This window comes from Durio zibethinus, chromosome 22, assembly GCF_047325235.1.
Source record: "Durio zibethinus cultivar Kanyao isolate XHJ-2024 chromosome 22, ASM4732523v1, whole genome shotgun sequence".
NCBI lineage: Eukaryota > Viridiplantae > Streptophyta > Magnoliopsida > Malvales > Malvaceae > Durio > Durio zibethinus.
The window spans coordinates 5,864,088-5,880,444 of record NC_143183.1 but is presented as its reverse complement, the minus strand read 5'-3'; the positions used below and the strand labels follow the sequence as shown (position 1 = coordinate 5,880,444).

Below are 16,357 nucleotides of genomic sequence, written 5' to 3'. Positions count from 1 at the left end.
TTTCATGGAAACCTTTCTTTCAGGTACAGTATCATTTAATTTCACTTTTAATCTTAGGTTGAGTTTACAATGTTCTAGACATAGTTACTTTGGACACCCACGATATAAAAATATATATATATTAAAGTGACTTATTTTAAATTTTTATTAAAATAAAAAATATGTTTCATATTTAATATATTTACATGAATTATAATATAATAATTTTTATATTTTACATGTATTTGATATAAAATAATTACCATATAAATTATCAAATCTAAAAATTTCTAGACAAAGAGAAAATTTTTTGTCATGGGACCCAAAATGCAAATAAACCGTATTGTGAAAAATTAAAGAAAAGACATGTATTTCTACAGCAACATCTAAGGAAAGGCTGGAACGTCTTCATGGTACATAACCTGATCATGCTCTGAACGTAAACCGAGCTGAGAGATAAAACTATGGCACGATAAGTGTCATGGTCAGGTCTTGGTGTGTCTTGATTTTGTCATGATTGACTTTGGATTGAGCAATGGTCGAGACCAAATTGGTGAAAAAGTGATTTTAAGAGATGTGGACATGTATTTGGAGCATTGGAACAGGTTACTAATATATTATACGGGCAATAGGAGTTTTGGACCGCAAGATATACAAGTAAATTCGAGATAGTGGTCAAGCACCCTCAAGCCATATAGTCCGACAGGTGCCATCAATGAAAGTAGTGTGCGAGCATTCTGAGCATGGGAATATGTTGGGATATTGTGCATGGATAGACTGAACCCTAAATCCCAAGATACGCAGGTAAGTGTGAGGCAGTGCGCCGGTGCCCTAGGACCAGCTAGCTAATCAAGTGCTGTCAGTCGAAGCCATGTGCAGGCACCTTCGAGTGGGTTGGTGGAGCAACGAGTAGAATCAATGAATAATGATGACCAATAGGAAGGTTATAGGGCCCTGAGTTAGTCGGAGAAAGGTCCAAAGATGGCTGAGGAGAAAAGTGTTCCCATTTCAGACAATCTTATGGTTACTGGTAAGAGACTGAGAAAATCTCTTACGCTCTTTATAGGGGGATGACTGGTGTCAGCTCTCCACCACCCCCTTAGCTAGCAGGCAGGCAACGGCCTAACTAGTCTAAAATGAGCTATTCCTAGGCACTAGTGGTGTCTAGGTGGGCGGGCATCGTAGGGTCACAAGCATGGCACGATGTTTCCTCTGGTCATGGTAAACCCGAAGACGGTTGGGGTCAGCGGGCCTTGTATCGCGCCTTTGCGTTAAGCAATAAGGTTACGCGATAGAGTTTGTTATGTCCCTCAGTTTTCCCTCCTTAAGCCAGAAAGATCATGAGATGGTGTTTGCATAGGAAAGATGCCATCGAGCTTGAGGTATGTACAGGCTAGTAGGCAGACACACTTGTGGCCAATCGGTAGAGGTGTGCTGCAGTTGGGGCAGTCCACCTAAGTCTTCCTTGTGAGACTAGCCTGAAATTGGGTGTCAATCATGCGTGCGGACAGTCTACATAGAAGCTAAGGGCCTAAGCTCTAAGAACTGAGTCCCGTGGGATGAGATGAGCTTAGAGGCTCCGAGTTGGCTGTTTGACCAGCATAAGTGTGAGGCAATGCACCGGTGCCCTAGGATCAGCTAGCCAATCAGGTGCTGTCAGTCGAAGCCATGTGCAAGTACCTTTGAGTAGGTTGGTGGAGCAATGAGTAGAATCAATGAATAATGATGACCAAGAGGAAGGTTATGGGGCCCTGAGTTAGTCGGAGAAAGGTCCTAAGATGACTGAAAAGAAAAGTGTCTCCATTTCAGACAATCTTATGGTTACTGGTAGGAGACTGAGAAAATCTCTTACGCTCTTTATAAGGGGATGACTGGTGTCAGCTCTCCACCACCCCTTAGCTAGCAGGCAAGCAACGGCCTAGCTAGTCTGAAGTGAGCTACTCCTAGGTACTAGTAATGTCTAAGTGGGCGGGCATTGTAGGGTCACGAGCGTGGCACGATGTTTTCTTGGGTCATGATAAACCCGAGGACAGTTGGGGCAGGCGGGCCTCGTATCGCACTTTTACGTTAAGCCATGGGGTTATGCGATAGAGTTTGGTATACCCTTCTGTTTCTCTTTTTTAAGCCAAAAGGATCATGAGATGGTGTTTGCGTAAGAGGGACGCCATCGAGCCTGAGAGATGTGCGGACTAGCAAGCAAGCACGCTGCTAGACCCTTGTGGCCAATCGATAGAGGTGTGCTGCAACTAGGGTAGTCTACCCAAGTCTCCCTTGCGAGACTAGCATGATGTTGGGTGTCAATCATACGTGCAGACAGTCTACATAAAAGCTAAGGGCCTAAGCCCTAAGAACTGAGTCCCATGGGATGAGATGAGCCTAGAGGCTTCGAGCTGGCTGTTGATCAGCATAAGTGTTGTGCTTGCATAAACTTGATACGAGAGTTTGCGTACGATACGGGCAGTCATGGTGTTGGATTCTCACCATATCAAGAAGTAATAATATTATGAGAACCAGGGCTATGCGTCTTAACTAATATTAGAGGATCAGTGCTCGAGACCTTAAGCCCTACGACAGAGATGGGTGTTCGGGGCCACTTTGAGAATCGTGGACTGAGGAGTGATGGGAGAGTTAAGTTCCTCCTTATAGAGTTTAAAATGAGCAACCCTACGAGATCAAAGCCAGAAAGACTCCTGAATAAATGGCATGAAGGATAAAATTAAGCTGTTTAAAAAAAATTAGACTCGAGGAAAGGTTGACCTCGACTATGAGTAGTCTTGGTGTCGTGCGGACGCGTGATTTTAAAATGAGAAACGTGTGGACCGTGACATCGTGGTATTAGAACCCAGGTTGGGCTCAGTGGTGAAATTAACATGACCCATGTGTGGGCCTAATGACATGAAATTGAGGTGGTACTAAGCTCAAAAAAGCTATCAAGATGCGAATGCGGTCCGATGGCTATGGGGGCTCGAAAAAGAGCCAATGTGCATGCTATAAGAAATTTTGGCCTATGAAAAGGCTCTCGAGTAGACTCTTGGATGCCAAGCAAAAAGGCACTTGAGTCTAGCCTCACGTAAAAAAAGATGCTGGCATGTTTTGGGGCATGTGATGCCTTTACGGTGAAAGAAACCGTGATGAGACCAAAATACGAAAAGGGGCTTACACCATAAAATGGTGTTGGGTAAGGCTAGTGAGGTCGAGTGAGTCTTGTCCTGAGGGACATGAGACATGCGTATCAAGATTAATTACTAATGTGTGCACTTGTTATATTGTGCAGGTGCCCCAGCGGGGGTGTAAGCAGAAGTATTCGGGTCCAAGCATGGAGCCATCACACAGAAGAGTATGAATTAGCTGATGATGAAAGCCATGAGTTGTGATGGTCAGTGGACCATGAGTTATGTTGGTCGATGAACCATGAGTTCTCATGGTTAGAGGATCATAAGAGTGTGTGAGTCAGTGAACCGAGTTTTATGTTGGCCAAGAGGGAAGGCCTCACATGTGATGATGATCAGTGGACCACAACAGAATGTAATCTAATGGAACAAGTAATTGAGAATTGGCCAGTTGACAAGGCCTTCAGACGTGTAGGTCAGTGGACCTTAAAAATTGAGTAGGTGGCTTAATCCTCGAGTCAAACAAGTCAGTGGATGAGGTGATTGGTTAAATCAGTGGATTGCTGGTATGAAGTGGACCTTAAGATGCCCTAGGAGCTATGCCAGAGTCAAGATAGACGAGTTGTAGAACCATTGAGGAGACATGATTGAATATAATGCTGAATCGAGTTTCAAGTAAAAGAGGGAAAGACCTGTGATTCCCTGTGGGACTGAATCAAGACAGAAGAGCCTGAACAAATGAAGCATAGTGTTCGAGCTAGGAAATAGAGACCAAAATAGCGCGCGTTAAGGTGCTGCATTGAGGGCGGTTGGCCAGAGGGCCACACCTAGAGAGGTGACCTTAAAGGGGCCGAAAGGACCCAAGTTGTAAGATAACCAAAGTGTCTGAATGCCACCGTGGTAGGGTCTATCGTGTGTGGTGTCGTATGAGTGCGGTTAACCTAAGTACCATGTCCAGAGGGGCACATCGAAGAGTCGATGCTGCAGGCGTGCAGTTGGTGTGAGAGGTCACGTCTAGTGGGATGCACCAATGAGTGGCAAAGCGTGATATGATCAAGGGAAGCAATGTTGTGGCACATATGCGGCAACCAAGATAGGGTGAGACAGTTTGAGTAAGAATAGAGCGGAGGTGCATTTGTTCTAGGATATGACCAATCTACATCAATAATGGACGAGTACTGTGGGTGGTGCCCTATGTGACGGGACCTCGATCCAATCTTTAAGGGCACGAGTGAGAGACATATGAGTAAATGTCAACTATATGCAACAAGAGAGTTAGGTGTGGTCGTGGCGTCGATGAGGGCATCGACATAGTAAGTAGGGGAGAGTGTCATGGTTAGGCCTTGGTTTGCCTTGGTTCTGCCATGACTAATCATGAACTGAGCAGCGGTCGAGACCAAACTGACGAAAAAATGGTTCTAAGAGATGCGGGTGAGCCTTTGAAGCATTGAAATAGGTTACTAATATGTTGTGCGGGCAGTGGAAGCCCTAGACCGTAAGATATGCGAGTAAGTTTAAGATAGTGGTCAAGTACCCTCAAGCCAAGTAGCCCAGCGAGTGCCATCAGTGAAAGTAGTGTGCTAGCATTCTGAGCATGAAAATATGTTGGGGGATATTATGCATGGATAGTCTGAGCCCTAAACCCCAAGATACGTAGGTAAGTGTGAGGCAGTGCACCGGTGCCCTAGGACCAGCTAGCCAGTCAGGTGTTGTCGGTCGAAGCCATGTGTGGGCACCTTCAAGTGGGTTGGTGGAGCAATAAGTAGAATTAAGGAATAATGGTGACCAAGAGGAAAGTTATGGGGCCTTGAGTTAGTCGGAGAAAGGCACTAAGATGGCTAGGGAAAAAAGTGTCCCCATTTCAGACAATCTTATGGTTATTGGTAAGAGACTGAAAAAATCTCTTATGCTCTTTATAAGGGGATGATTGGTGTTAGCTCTCCACACCCCCTTGGCTAGCGAACAGGCAGAGGCTTGGCTAGTCTGAAGTGAGCTACTCCTAGGTACTAGTAGTGTCTAGATGTGAGGGCATCGTAGGGTCACAAGCATGGCACGATGTTTCCTCGGGTCATGATAAACTCGAGAACAGTTGGGGCAGGCGGGCCTCGTATCGCGCCTTTGCGTTAAGCCATGAGATTACGCAGTAGAGTTTGCTATGCCCTTTTATTTCTCCTCTTTAAGCCAAAAGGATCATGAGATAAGCCAAAAGGATCATGAGATGGTGTTTGCGTAAGAGGGACGCCATCAAGCCTGAGGGATGTGCGGACTAGCAGGCAAGCACGTTGCTAGACCCTTATGGCCAATCGGTAGAGGTGTGCTGCAGCTGGGGCAGTCCACCCAAGTCTACCTTGCGAGACTAGCATGATGTTGGATGTCAATCATACGTGCGGGTAATCTACATAGAAGCTAAGAGCCTAAGCCTTAAGAACTGAGTCCCATGGGATGAGATGAGCCTAGAGGCTTCGAGCTGGCTGATGATCAGCATAAGTGTTGTGCTTGCATAAACTTGATACGAGAGTTTACGTACGATACGGGCGGTCATAATATTGGGTTCTCATCATATCAAGAAGTAATAATATCATGAGAACCAGGGTTGTGCACCCTTACTAATATTCAAATATCGGTGTTCAAGACCTTAAGCCTTACGGGCAAAATGGGTGCTCGGGATCACTTTGAGAATCGTGAGCTTAGGAGTGATGGGAGTTAGGTTCCTCCTTATAGAGTTCAAAATGAACAATCTTACAGGATCAAAGCCAAAAAAAATTTCTGAATAAACAGCTTGAAAGATCGAAATTAAGCTGTCAAAAAAAATTGGATTAGAGAAAAAGCAGACATCGACTACAAGTAATTTTGATACCGCAAGGATGCATGGTTTAAGGAGAAACGTGCGGACCGTGATAACAGGTGTGTGGCAAGAGCCTGCGATCACTCAACTAGTTGGCTAGTCTTTTGGGTTATACTGGGCCCGCTAATTCAACTCTATTATGTCGACTAACAGGACACTACAGAGTCAGAGTTGAACCCCACGAGGAGGCGTCGATCTCCGTAAAGAAGGCATCAGTTTGGGTTATGCCTGCCATGGCTCCGTAATGTTAGCTCAAGGGTGGTGGGACCGAGTGTGCCACTTACTCGTTTGACACCATCGCACACATCTCCTCGGATATGATAATTTATGTATCAATATAATGTTATCATGTTAAATATATCAAATACGAAAATTTATAATATTAAATTTGTATGACACTTTAAATATAAAATATATTTTTTTTTATATAAAATATATATATAATTTTTTAAAAAATTTTATTTTTTATCGTATTTTCATATCCTGTTTAAAAATTAAAATTGTCAGATCATCTGTTGAGCAAGGACGTGGGAATGGGATAATGTCGTTTTAATGCCATGCCGGTGACTGTCGGAAAATCATAGTTTTAAAAGGGCTTAAATATCATGATATTTCTCGCCCGAAGAACAGGCGTACTATCAGTATTATTGGCTCCCATAAGGAGAAGATTTATGCAGAAAGAATGGTACGGTACTAGATATTCTTGTCGACTATTTCGTGGAGTTGGTCTCTCTGGAATCCGTCAAGTACTCAATCAGCATGGAACGGGGAAAGGCTAGACTTTAATGATATCAAACTTTCAAGCATTGCCTGCCACAAAATTTACCACCATTCTTGTGGGCAGGGAAGTGTTGATACTCATATTTTTTTAGTTGAGATTGTTAGGTATGGAAGGGTTGATACTCATGTTTTTTACTCGAAGATTTTAGGAAAGCTGATCGTTAAAATTAAAAGTTTATCAAATCGCACTAAATTCGTAACAATAAATATACTTTTAATTTATTAATAGATTATATAATTTTCGACGTTGACACTAATATCAATGTACGTACTTTTGACCACTTTAAATATGCTTAAAAATTGATCCAAATGATAATTAATTACAAATTATTATTATTAATTAATTAATTAATTTTTTTATTAGATGCACGTTGAGACACAATATTATAGTTTCCACATGAAAATAAAATTAGTTTATCAAAAATAAATTCTCTTAGATCATGCTTTATTCTTTTTAACTAGTGTTACCAACTTCATGGATTCATGCAAAAGTAATCATCAGTTTATAATTAGCAAATTAAAACCAGCCCTCTAACCGAAGGCCCTTTCCATGAATCAAAGCTGCTGAATCCATGGATTCATGCACAAAAATTGAAATTTGAATCGAGGGCAAGAGCCATACCCACAGAATATCTTTGGGGCTAGACCATATTGTAAAGGTCCTAATCCAATATTACATAAAAGGTTTGTGTCTAAAGGCTGTAGCTGGGTAAAAAAAATAAAAAGAGTGCATTAAGCCTTTACAGGCAGTTTCAGAAAATATAACCAGAATGTTGAATTTCAATCACTACAATTGATTCTCAGAATCACCCTTTGGGCCCCTGATATTAATGAATAAGTAACTAGTAGACTGCCAGATTGAGAACATGACTAGAACATGGTTATGCACGTAATGGTTCGCTCCAGGTTGGTTTAACTCGAACCCAGTAAGCAGCATCTAAGAAAGTAGCTTCTTCCCCAATAAACAGAAAAAGAAAATTTACATTACCGACAGTTGAGGATCAAGATGTCGACTAAAATGGAATAACTGTCTTCTTATCACTGTTTAAAATAAGGTTCAAGTGGTTGAATGAAAATGCACAAAAGTTGTACGATCCTGATATGTTTTCCCTTCAATAAGTTCAGGATTAATATGTAAACTAAATGGAACAACATTGATCATTACAAATTCGACAGAGTAAAACCAATTACACTTACGTTGGTCATCAGTCGGTACTGTTATATCAAAGAGGTGCAGCTGGTACAATAAGGTAAAAGCCTCAGTAGTCTTTGGCATGATATAGAAGCCAGCTCCCATTTGGTGAAACATACAACAAATTTCAGCTCCATCCTCCAATTTAAGCTACAGCATAAGATTGACAATTAAAAGCAATAAATCACAATGTTGAAATTGATGGAAAATCATGAAGTAACACAAAATCCTTAGATAATGGTAAAAAAATACTAATGCACTTGACAAGGGCACAAACAAGTTGTTTGGATGTGAGCATGAAGGATATCCAAGGTGAAATGAGCAAAGCTCAAATTATTTAGACATCGAGTCTGTTGTTCACTTCCCAGATCAGCTGAGTTTCTGAAGGAAATGGTTTCAATGACTATGTATGTCTGTGTTTGCCACATCATTTGAAATCAAGAGTATTATTCTTCTTTACGGGTACGGAGAGAAGGCAAAAAGGAAAAAAAATGAATCTTAAGAAATTTGTGGGACAATTTGTTGTACACAGAAGAGTAAAACCTATATCCACTAGATTCTTAGGATTGCAGGGTTACCCAACAAGTTTTATTGTAATTCGGAGAAAGCCAACTTGGATCTATAGAGAGATTGCCTAGGAAGTTCTTGACCTGATCAGAAACTTCAAAGAAATAATATCCTGAAAAAACAGTTCAGTGAACAGTTTCTTTAATTGTTATGTGATGTTGAAAGAAATCTCCATTCAAAGCACATTTAATAGATTGGGGGATGGAAAAGAAGAAAAAAAGGTACCTTATTTGCCATATATTTCCCTGGAACACGATGACCTTCATGAACAAATTGTGCAGTATGAAAATCCAATTGCTTCTTTTTGCGGTAAGCATGCATGAGTTTGCTTAGCTTGACATTGTGTGGAATCCAACAGACCACAATACTCCCATCCTACAACACACATACACAGTTAAAATGCAGCACATCATGCTAAGGGACATCTAAGAATGAGTATAAGAGTTGCTGAATTATAATATCAACAAAAGATAAGAAAATGGACTATATGCTGGAAGAAAAGTAAATATTATGAGATTTACATCATATGGAAAGGGTTGCCAACCATACCAACCTTGGCAAGCTGGATGGGAAAGGTACAACCGAACAAAATCTGAAATTTCTGGAACCAAAATTTTGATTTTATTTGCTAAGGCAACACTCAATCTGACATTTTTCTTGTATTCTTATTTGAAGAAAAAAATAAAAACATTTCTAATGACCACAGATCCATTGAATCAAGGCTTGTGCACCAAGCATGATGAGTAGCCAATCAAATTTAGGATAAAGTATATTAGATTGATGACTTTTTAAATCATTCACGGAAGTAAAAACAAAAAATGATTACTTACAACAACTTCCCTTGAGAGACATTTGCTTAATCTAATTACAAACTTGCTTCTATAAATCTCTTTGAAACGAGTATTATTTCCCTCAGATTAATATGTAAACTGGCCCCAATTAACCTTCAAGCCAGAAGATGGCAATGAGCACACACTCTGAAAAAATTGCCTAAATACCTCAATTATGATTGTTGATACGGGAAGTGGAGGCTTATGATACAAAATCAAAGTTGCAGTAACCCAAGAGTCACCGAGAACAAAATACTTTACTTTTAGGGTGGCTTGTACAAAAAAAGTGTCCAATACGCTATTAGTGCTTGCAATATTGAGGTTTACCTCTCATTGCTTCATAAGATCTAAGATTTTGTAGGTTGCATATGTACCAGCCCCACGGTGCATCAATACACACGACCTAATAATCCTATCATTTAAAGGTCACTGCCAGACACTGTAGTAAAAGCCTTAGGTACAAATGGATTTACCATTCCATGTTAAAAATGCTGAATGGTAAAAACATATCCCTCTAAATAGATAATAAGCATATTGCCCTTACGTCCTGTTATTTAATCATTAGACTTATGTCAATATCATTTCTTTTGGGAAAATCTGTTTCATGTTACTACATAAGCTTTCAAAAAATAAAAATGATAGGCAAGGTAATAAAATTAGAATAAGACCAAGTTAGTTTCAAAATAAAGAAGGTTACTTATTAATTAACAAGGGATTAACATCCCTTTTACCCCTGGAATAGACACTGAGTGGATAGTTCTAATCATTATCAAGTAACATATTCCGAGATCTTGATTCCTTATGTAAGACAGTTCTTTTTTATTCAAACTTCAGAACAGAAAGTTTTCCTTGTAGGGGAACAGTAATGGGTTCCACATGCATGAGAACCAGGCCTTCTCTAAGGAAGAGTAAAACTTAGAACCAATTAGACAGAGCAACTTCAGAAACTACAGCTGTATTCAGCACACTCCAAAGAAAAGAAAATTGCTATTGAAAATTTGTTCTAAAACTTATATAACAAAATGCACCATTTATGAACATGATTAACTCTTGATGACATTAGATATTACAATTAAACTGCCAAATCACATTTTTAAGTACATGAAACTTTAGATGAATAATAGAATATTATTAAGCTGATAAAGACATATTTTGCTGATATTCGATGAATTATCTTAAAGTAGGCAACATTCACATAGCAGCCAAAGACTGCATGAAATATTAGAAGTGGTAAACAAACACTCCCTCATTAAAGCTCAAACTAGGACTAGGAGTCTACAGTTGCTGTGCAACAAAAACAATGTTTTCAACGTTTTGAGATTGAAATAAATAAATTATATAAAGTTTATGATGCTATTCCATACACTTGAAGCTATCTTACACTATGTACACAGTTCACCGTAATAAAGCATCTGATCTGACACTATAGACATGAGTCAGCTTGTTGATCTTCTACTAGTAGGAATACTAATCCCTAAATTAGTTAGTCTTCAAACACCATTTTGTCTTGATAAAGCTTCACTATAACTAGCAGTGGAAGCCACTTACCAATCATGACGGGAAACCATGTGCTTGTGCTACCATGAGGACATGCATTCCTATATTACCTCATGAAGCTACCAGTTTAAACATTTCTATCTTTTGCAAGCTCTCCACATTTTCATCATAGTAGGTCATCAGCCTGATTTTCCACAACCAGAAGGCCATATAGAATTCACCCGCTTTTCGTATATCATCAAGCTTTTGTATTTCAGACACCCAAGTATTTTATCCTATACCGCATTTTTCTTTGTTGGACCAACGTAGGTTGTTATAAATTTGTAGCTAGCATTATCATCATATCCCCATGAAACTCACTTCATTCATTTCCCTCAAATTTTGAATTTACTGAGACTTGATGCCCAGGTTCAGATACATCTACTTTGAACCCCAGCATTAAACTACCTACTCAAAACATTCATATTCTTTAAGAAATAAACCAGTCAAGTTTAATGTCTAACAAGGGCTACATCCTAGTTATTCTTTTCAGTTTTTGACCCCTTCTAGTAATCTGCAGAGAACTTGGTTTGACCAATTGTGAGGTGGATTATTAGCCTGAGGACAATGTGGCATTACAAATCATAGCAGGGAACTGTTTTGGTGATCTATTGCATGACCCAAACAGAGCACTCATGCACTCATTACATGACAAATTTGCATGAAACGGGCAAAACCCAGAAATGCAAAAAGTTGCAAAATCACTAGAAAGTAAAACCAATTAAGTTTCACTTTATACATATATAAAACCCGATTTCTGGGAAAAAATAATGTAGATGATAGAAAACTAGGTATTGAAATACTAAGATTCAAAAAGTTTTCAACTAAAGAAAAATGGCACAAAAAAAGAAGGAAGGAAGCAAGAACACCTGATTCTTCACGCTAACGTGGATTGCCCCTGCTTGATCATCAGCATTCTTTTTTGGCTTTACCACCACCACCACTACTACCTGAGGCATTTTCCGGCAAGAATCAGAGGAGGCCAAAACTATTTTACAATGCAGAGAGAGAGAGAGAGAGAGAGAGAGGAGACAGGTTACGGTTAAGAAACAAGTAAACAAAAGTGGGCAGCAATGGTTTTGTTTTATGTTTGAACTTTGAAGAAACCGAGAATAAAATAGGGAAGATTTTAGAGAAAAGATTTGGATACTGTGAGACTGATTCTATGACGTGCAAAGGTCAAAGTGAAACAATTTCAGTTCAGAAGACTCTGAAAAATAAACTGTCACTTTCAACTCCTGCACCAGGGTGCTGGACTGAATCACCCATTGCTTTGGGAAAATGCTGTGATCACACTCCTCGGTTCTTGAGTAATTAAGCTATACCATTGCTACAAAATATCATCCCAGTAGTAATTGAGTCATCGGACAAGGCTAGCGATAGGCACTTCTCCGGTTGCCTTTTAACACAGGCTTATCTATACGGTAAAGTCAAGTCATCCACACTTTTCGGTTTTTTTCTTTTTTTCTTTTTTTTTTCTCATAAGAGGTCGCTGCTGGTATTCAAGGCGCCGAAATTTTAACCTTGCATTTGAATGCGAATATATTAAAGCTAATCACATAAATCTATCCAACAAATGCTTCTTCCGCACTTTAACCGCTTCCTTCGTTTACGTTATGGTTAAAACAGATATTAATAAAGGAAAGGAGAGAAAAGAAAATGAAAATGAAGAAAAGTTTTTTAAAGAAAAAAATATGGTACATGTATTTTTGTTTTGTATAATTAAAATTAATAAAAAAAAGAAAATGAAAAGAATTATAATAACCATTAATTGGAAAAATAGTGAAAAAAATAAGTTATTATAATATTTTTTTTAATTATAACATTTTTTTAAAAAATAACATATAATATATAAATATAGTTTTATATTACTTAACTTGTATAAATAAAATTTTTTAAATAAATTAAACATATTTAATATGATAAAATATATTAGCTAGTTATTGATTTACTCTTAATTTTGTATTTAATTCAATCTTTTATGGAGCATTTGGTTCATTAAATCTTATATTTAAAAAAAAAGTATGATCCTCGAGAATGTTGATACCCAAAGTTTTCTTTTATTTTCAGGGTATTTCGTATTCAGATTCACTCATTTAGTTGGAGGTGTGGAGATCCACCCCTAACTTGTGATGTATTATTTATTTTAACCCGAATATCTCACGATTTTGTCTCATAAAATGTGTCTTATAAGTTTAGGTTTAGATCTTTCTCTTTCTCTATATATATCATAAGTTTGGGTTTAGATATATATATATATATAATTTCTTATCTAGATATTCTTCGAATGTGAGATTGAATATGTTACAATCTCTTTATTTTTAAAGCTTGACGTCTTTGTCAAGCCAAGTTCAACTACAGAACTAAGATCACTTCATAAGTTTGGATTTAGATCTCTATATATATCATTCTTTATCTACACATTTTTTCAATATAGGATTAAGGGCGTTACAATCTTTCTGCCTTTAAAGCTTAATGTCTTTATCAAGCTTGGTCTAACTACAAGAGGATTCTAAAAGTGGCCTTTTATCATGTAGCACTTAGTAACTTTTACGGCCCCATCGTGTAGCACTAAGTTCCTGCCAACTGGTAACCTGGCTCTGATAGAATTTGTAGAGACCTGCATCAAACCTGTGAGGTATTATCTGCTTTGACTTAAAGATTTCACGATTTTATCTCACAAAAAATACCTCACAAGTTTGGGTTTAGATTTTTATATATATATTATTTTTTATCTACACATTCTTTCAATGTAAGATTGATGGGTTACAAAGGAAATTCACATATGTTAATTTCTAAATAATTATCATAATCTCCTTAACATATATGATAGTAACTTTTTATTAGTTTTATTAATAATAAATATCCAAATGACAAATAATGCATTTAACAGCAAAAGAAGACAAATATTTTATTTGATTATTATTTTTATTTTTAAAATATCATCAGTAGAAAAATATTGAGGATTATTTAAGGTAAAAATGCCTTAAATAATCCCTTTTATTTTTTTAAAAAAGATTATTTAAGACATCTTTGATTCAAAAGCACCTTTAATAAATATCATTTAAAAAATATGAGAGGATTATTTTTTGTAAAAAACAAACGCCTTAAATAATACTCTCCAAATTTTTGAAGGATGTTATTTAAGGTATTTTTGACTAAAAACACCTTAAATAACATCTAATATTTTTTTAAAAGGAAAAATACCTTAAATAATACCTTTTAATTTTTTGAAGAGTATTATTTAAGGCTTTTTTATCAAAAATGTTTTACATAATTTTTAATTTTTTTAAAAAAAATTATTTAAGACGTTTTTGGTCAAAAATACTTTAAATAATCTCTAATATTTTTTTAAAGAGAATTATTTAAGGCATTTTTGGTAAAAAAATCTTAAATAATATCTTTTACTTTATTTGACCATATTATTTAAGATGTTTTTTACAAAATAAATATCTTAAATAATTCATTTCATTACTTATAAGATTTAAAAGATAAAATACAAAAAAATTAGAGTAGCTCAATTGGTTAGAGTATATAATTATTAACCATAAAGTCGTAAATTCGATCATTCCCTTTAGCTTTTATTTTTTAGAGATTACTTTATTTTTTTTAGATTATATAAGAGGATTACTTTTTTTTTTTGGATTATTTAAGGCTAGAAATGCCGTTAATCAATTTTTTTAGAAGATTGTTTAAGGTATTTTTTAGAAGATTGTTTAAGGTATTTTTTGTCAAAAAATACCTTAAATAATTTCATTCAATTCTTTTTTAGGATTATTTAAGGCATTTTTCATGCCAAATGCAATTAATCGCAACATAAAAAAAATTTGGCAATAGAAATTTACAACTAATTTGCAGTCACTTCCAAACGTGCTTTTCAAAATAATAACAACTATTTCATTATTTTTTATTCAGGTCCAATTTGAAAATAACGTAATTTTTTTCTTCGGAATCCTAAAATAGCATAGGAAGATGTGAATTTTTTTATTTAGGGACTTTGGGTACTGTTGAGAATCTGTCACTTTTTCTTATAATCAGATTACTTTGAATCAAACGTTAGAATCAAATACCCAACAGTAAGATTTCAAGGAAAAATGCATGGATTCTCCCGAACCAAACGTCCCATTAATTTATTCTGATAATAATTTGGCTTATTTTGTTATTCAAACTTGAAAAATCATAAAATATTTATAAATTGTGATATTATATAAAATATTTATAAAAAATTATCTTTATAGAAGTTGTTAGTTATATAATTAAATTTAATATCATAATAAAAATATGAATATAATATCTTTTTCATAAAAATAAAAATTTTTCAACTTTCCTTTTCTTAGCTTTTCTTCTAAATTAAGGTATTAAAAAAAGTGAGAATTATAAGAGAAACTAAATGTTATTAGATTCCACATCTTTTCTATCTTTTAAATTAAAAGTTTATCTGAACAAAGGAAATGTTTTTCTATTTCCATTACATTTTTTTTTTATTTTCCTTTCCTTTCTTTCCTCTTCCCTCAATCCAAACATAGTGTTAGTGTTGTGAAAAAATGAGCCTACTCTATCGCGTGAGATATATTATCTAGAGATATATTAGCTACTTGCTTATGTCATAGTCCTCTTCAAAGTCCTTTTGTACAGATTAATTATGGTAAGATTCCAAATAACAGTAGATAATTATTATAATAGTAAGAGTAAAATTAATTATGAGAATATGCGTTAAGATCTATGCTTTGATTTAAATACAATGATAAAGGTTAAATAAATTATAGTAAGGAGAAAACTTATTATTAAATATATTAAATTAAAATGTATATGTAATAAAAATTTTAAATTATTTAAATTTTATAAAATTAATAAATAATTTAAAAAATTATTAAATTATTTAATATCAAATAATAGTTTTGATAATAAATAAATAAAATTTATTTATTTATTTATTTATTATATACTAATACATTTTACTTATTTATTATTTTTATAATTTTAAGGATATTTTTGTCTTTATAATTAAAATTTAACTGAAGCAAGGATGGGTAGTGGCTTATCGTGATCAATTTTGCCATTATCCCACTTTGTTTGGATTTTACTATTGCATTTGACACTATTTCTCATAACAATTAAAACCCTTTTTAAGGTTTAGTGAAATTCAAATGAACCCTCAATAATTATTCTTGAGTCACCTTTTGATATATTTTAGGGTGTCAACTAATAGAATACGAATAAATAATATATATAAGTAATTTATTCATTTATTTTAAAAATTATTTGAAATTGATTCGTGTTTGATAAAAAAATTATTCCTTATGTTTGAATTTGATTTATTTAAATAATAAAATATTCATATTTGATTTATATTCAGTTCATTTAAATTAAAAACTTATTTGTGAACATTAAATGAACTTATTTATAAATATTTAAACAAATATGTTTATAAACAATAAATAAATTACAACAAAATAACTTTAAATAAACAAACATACAATTATAAAATTAAGAGTAAATAAATAATGGATTTTGTCAT

General features: G+C 35.5%; 1 protein-coding gene across 3 annotated transcripts; it reads right to left on the bottom strand.

The window, feature by feature from the left end:
• Positions 1–7,305: 7,305 nt before the first annotated feature.
• Positions 7,306–12,373, bottom strand: LOC111307289 (small ubiquitin-related modifier 2-like). 3 transcript variants are annotated; one of them, XM_089751694.1, is made up of 4 exons: positions 11,709–12,373; positions 8,699–8,848; positions 7,912–8,056; positions 7,306–7,663 (listed from the first exon to the last, which is right to left on the bottom strand). In XM_089751694.1, the coding sequence occupies exons 1-4, from the start codon at positions 11,796–11,798 to the stop codon at positions 7,596–7,598; spliced, it is 453 nt and encodes a 150-aa protein (XP_089607820.1). In that variant the 5' UTR covers positions 11,799–12,373; the 3' UTR covers positions 7,306–7,595. The 3 variants fall into 3 exon arrangements, 2 of the variants coding, with proteins under 2 accessions (XP_089607820.1, XP_022761040.2); XM_022905305.2 differs by having other exon boundaries at positions 7,306–8,056; positions 11,709–12,370; XR_016332005.1 differs by lacking the exons at positions 7,306–7,663; positions 11,709–12,373 and adding an exon at positions 8,485–8,585 and having other exon boundaries at positions 7,918–8,056; positions 8,699–10,281.
• Between the last annotated feature and the right edge of the window lie 3,984 nt (positions 12,374–16,357).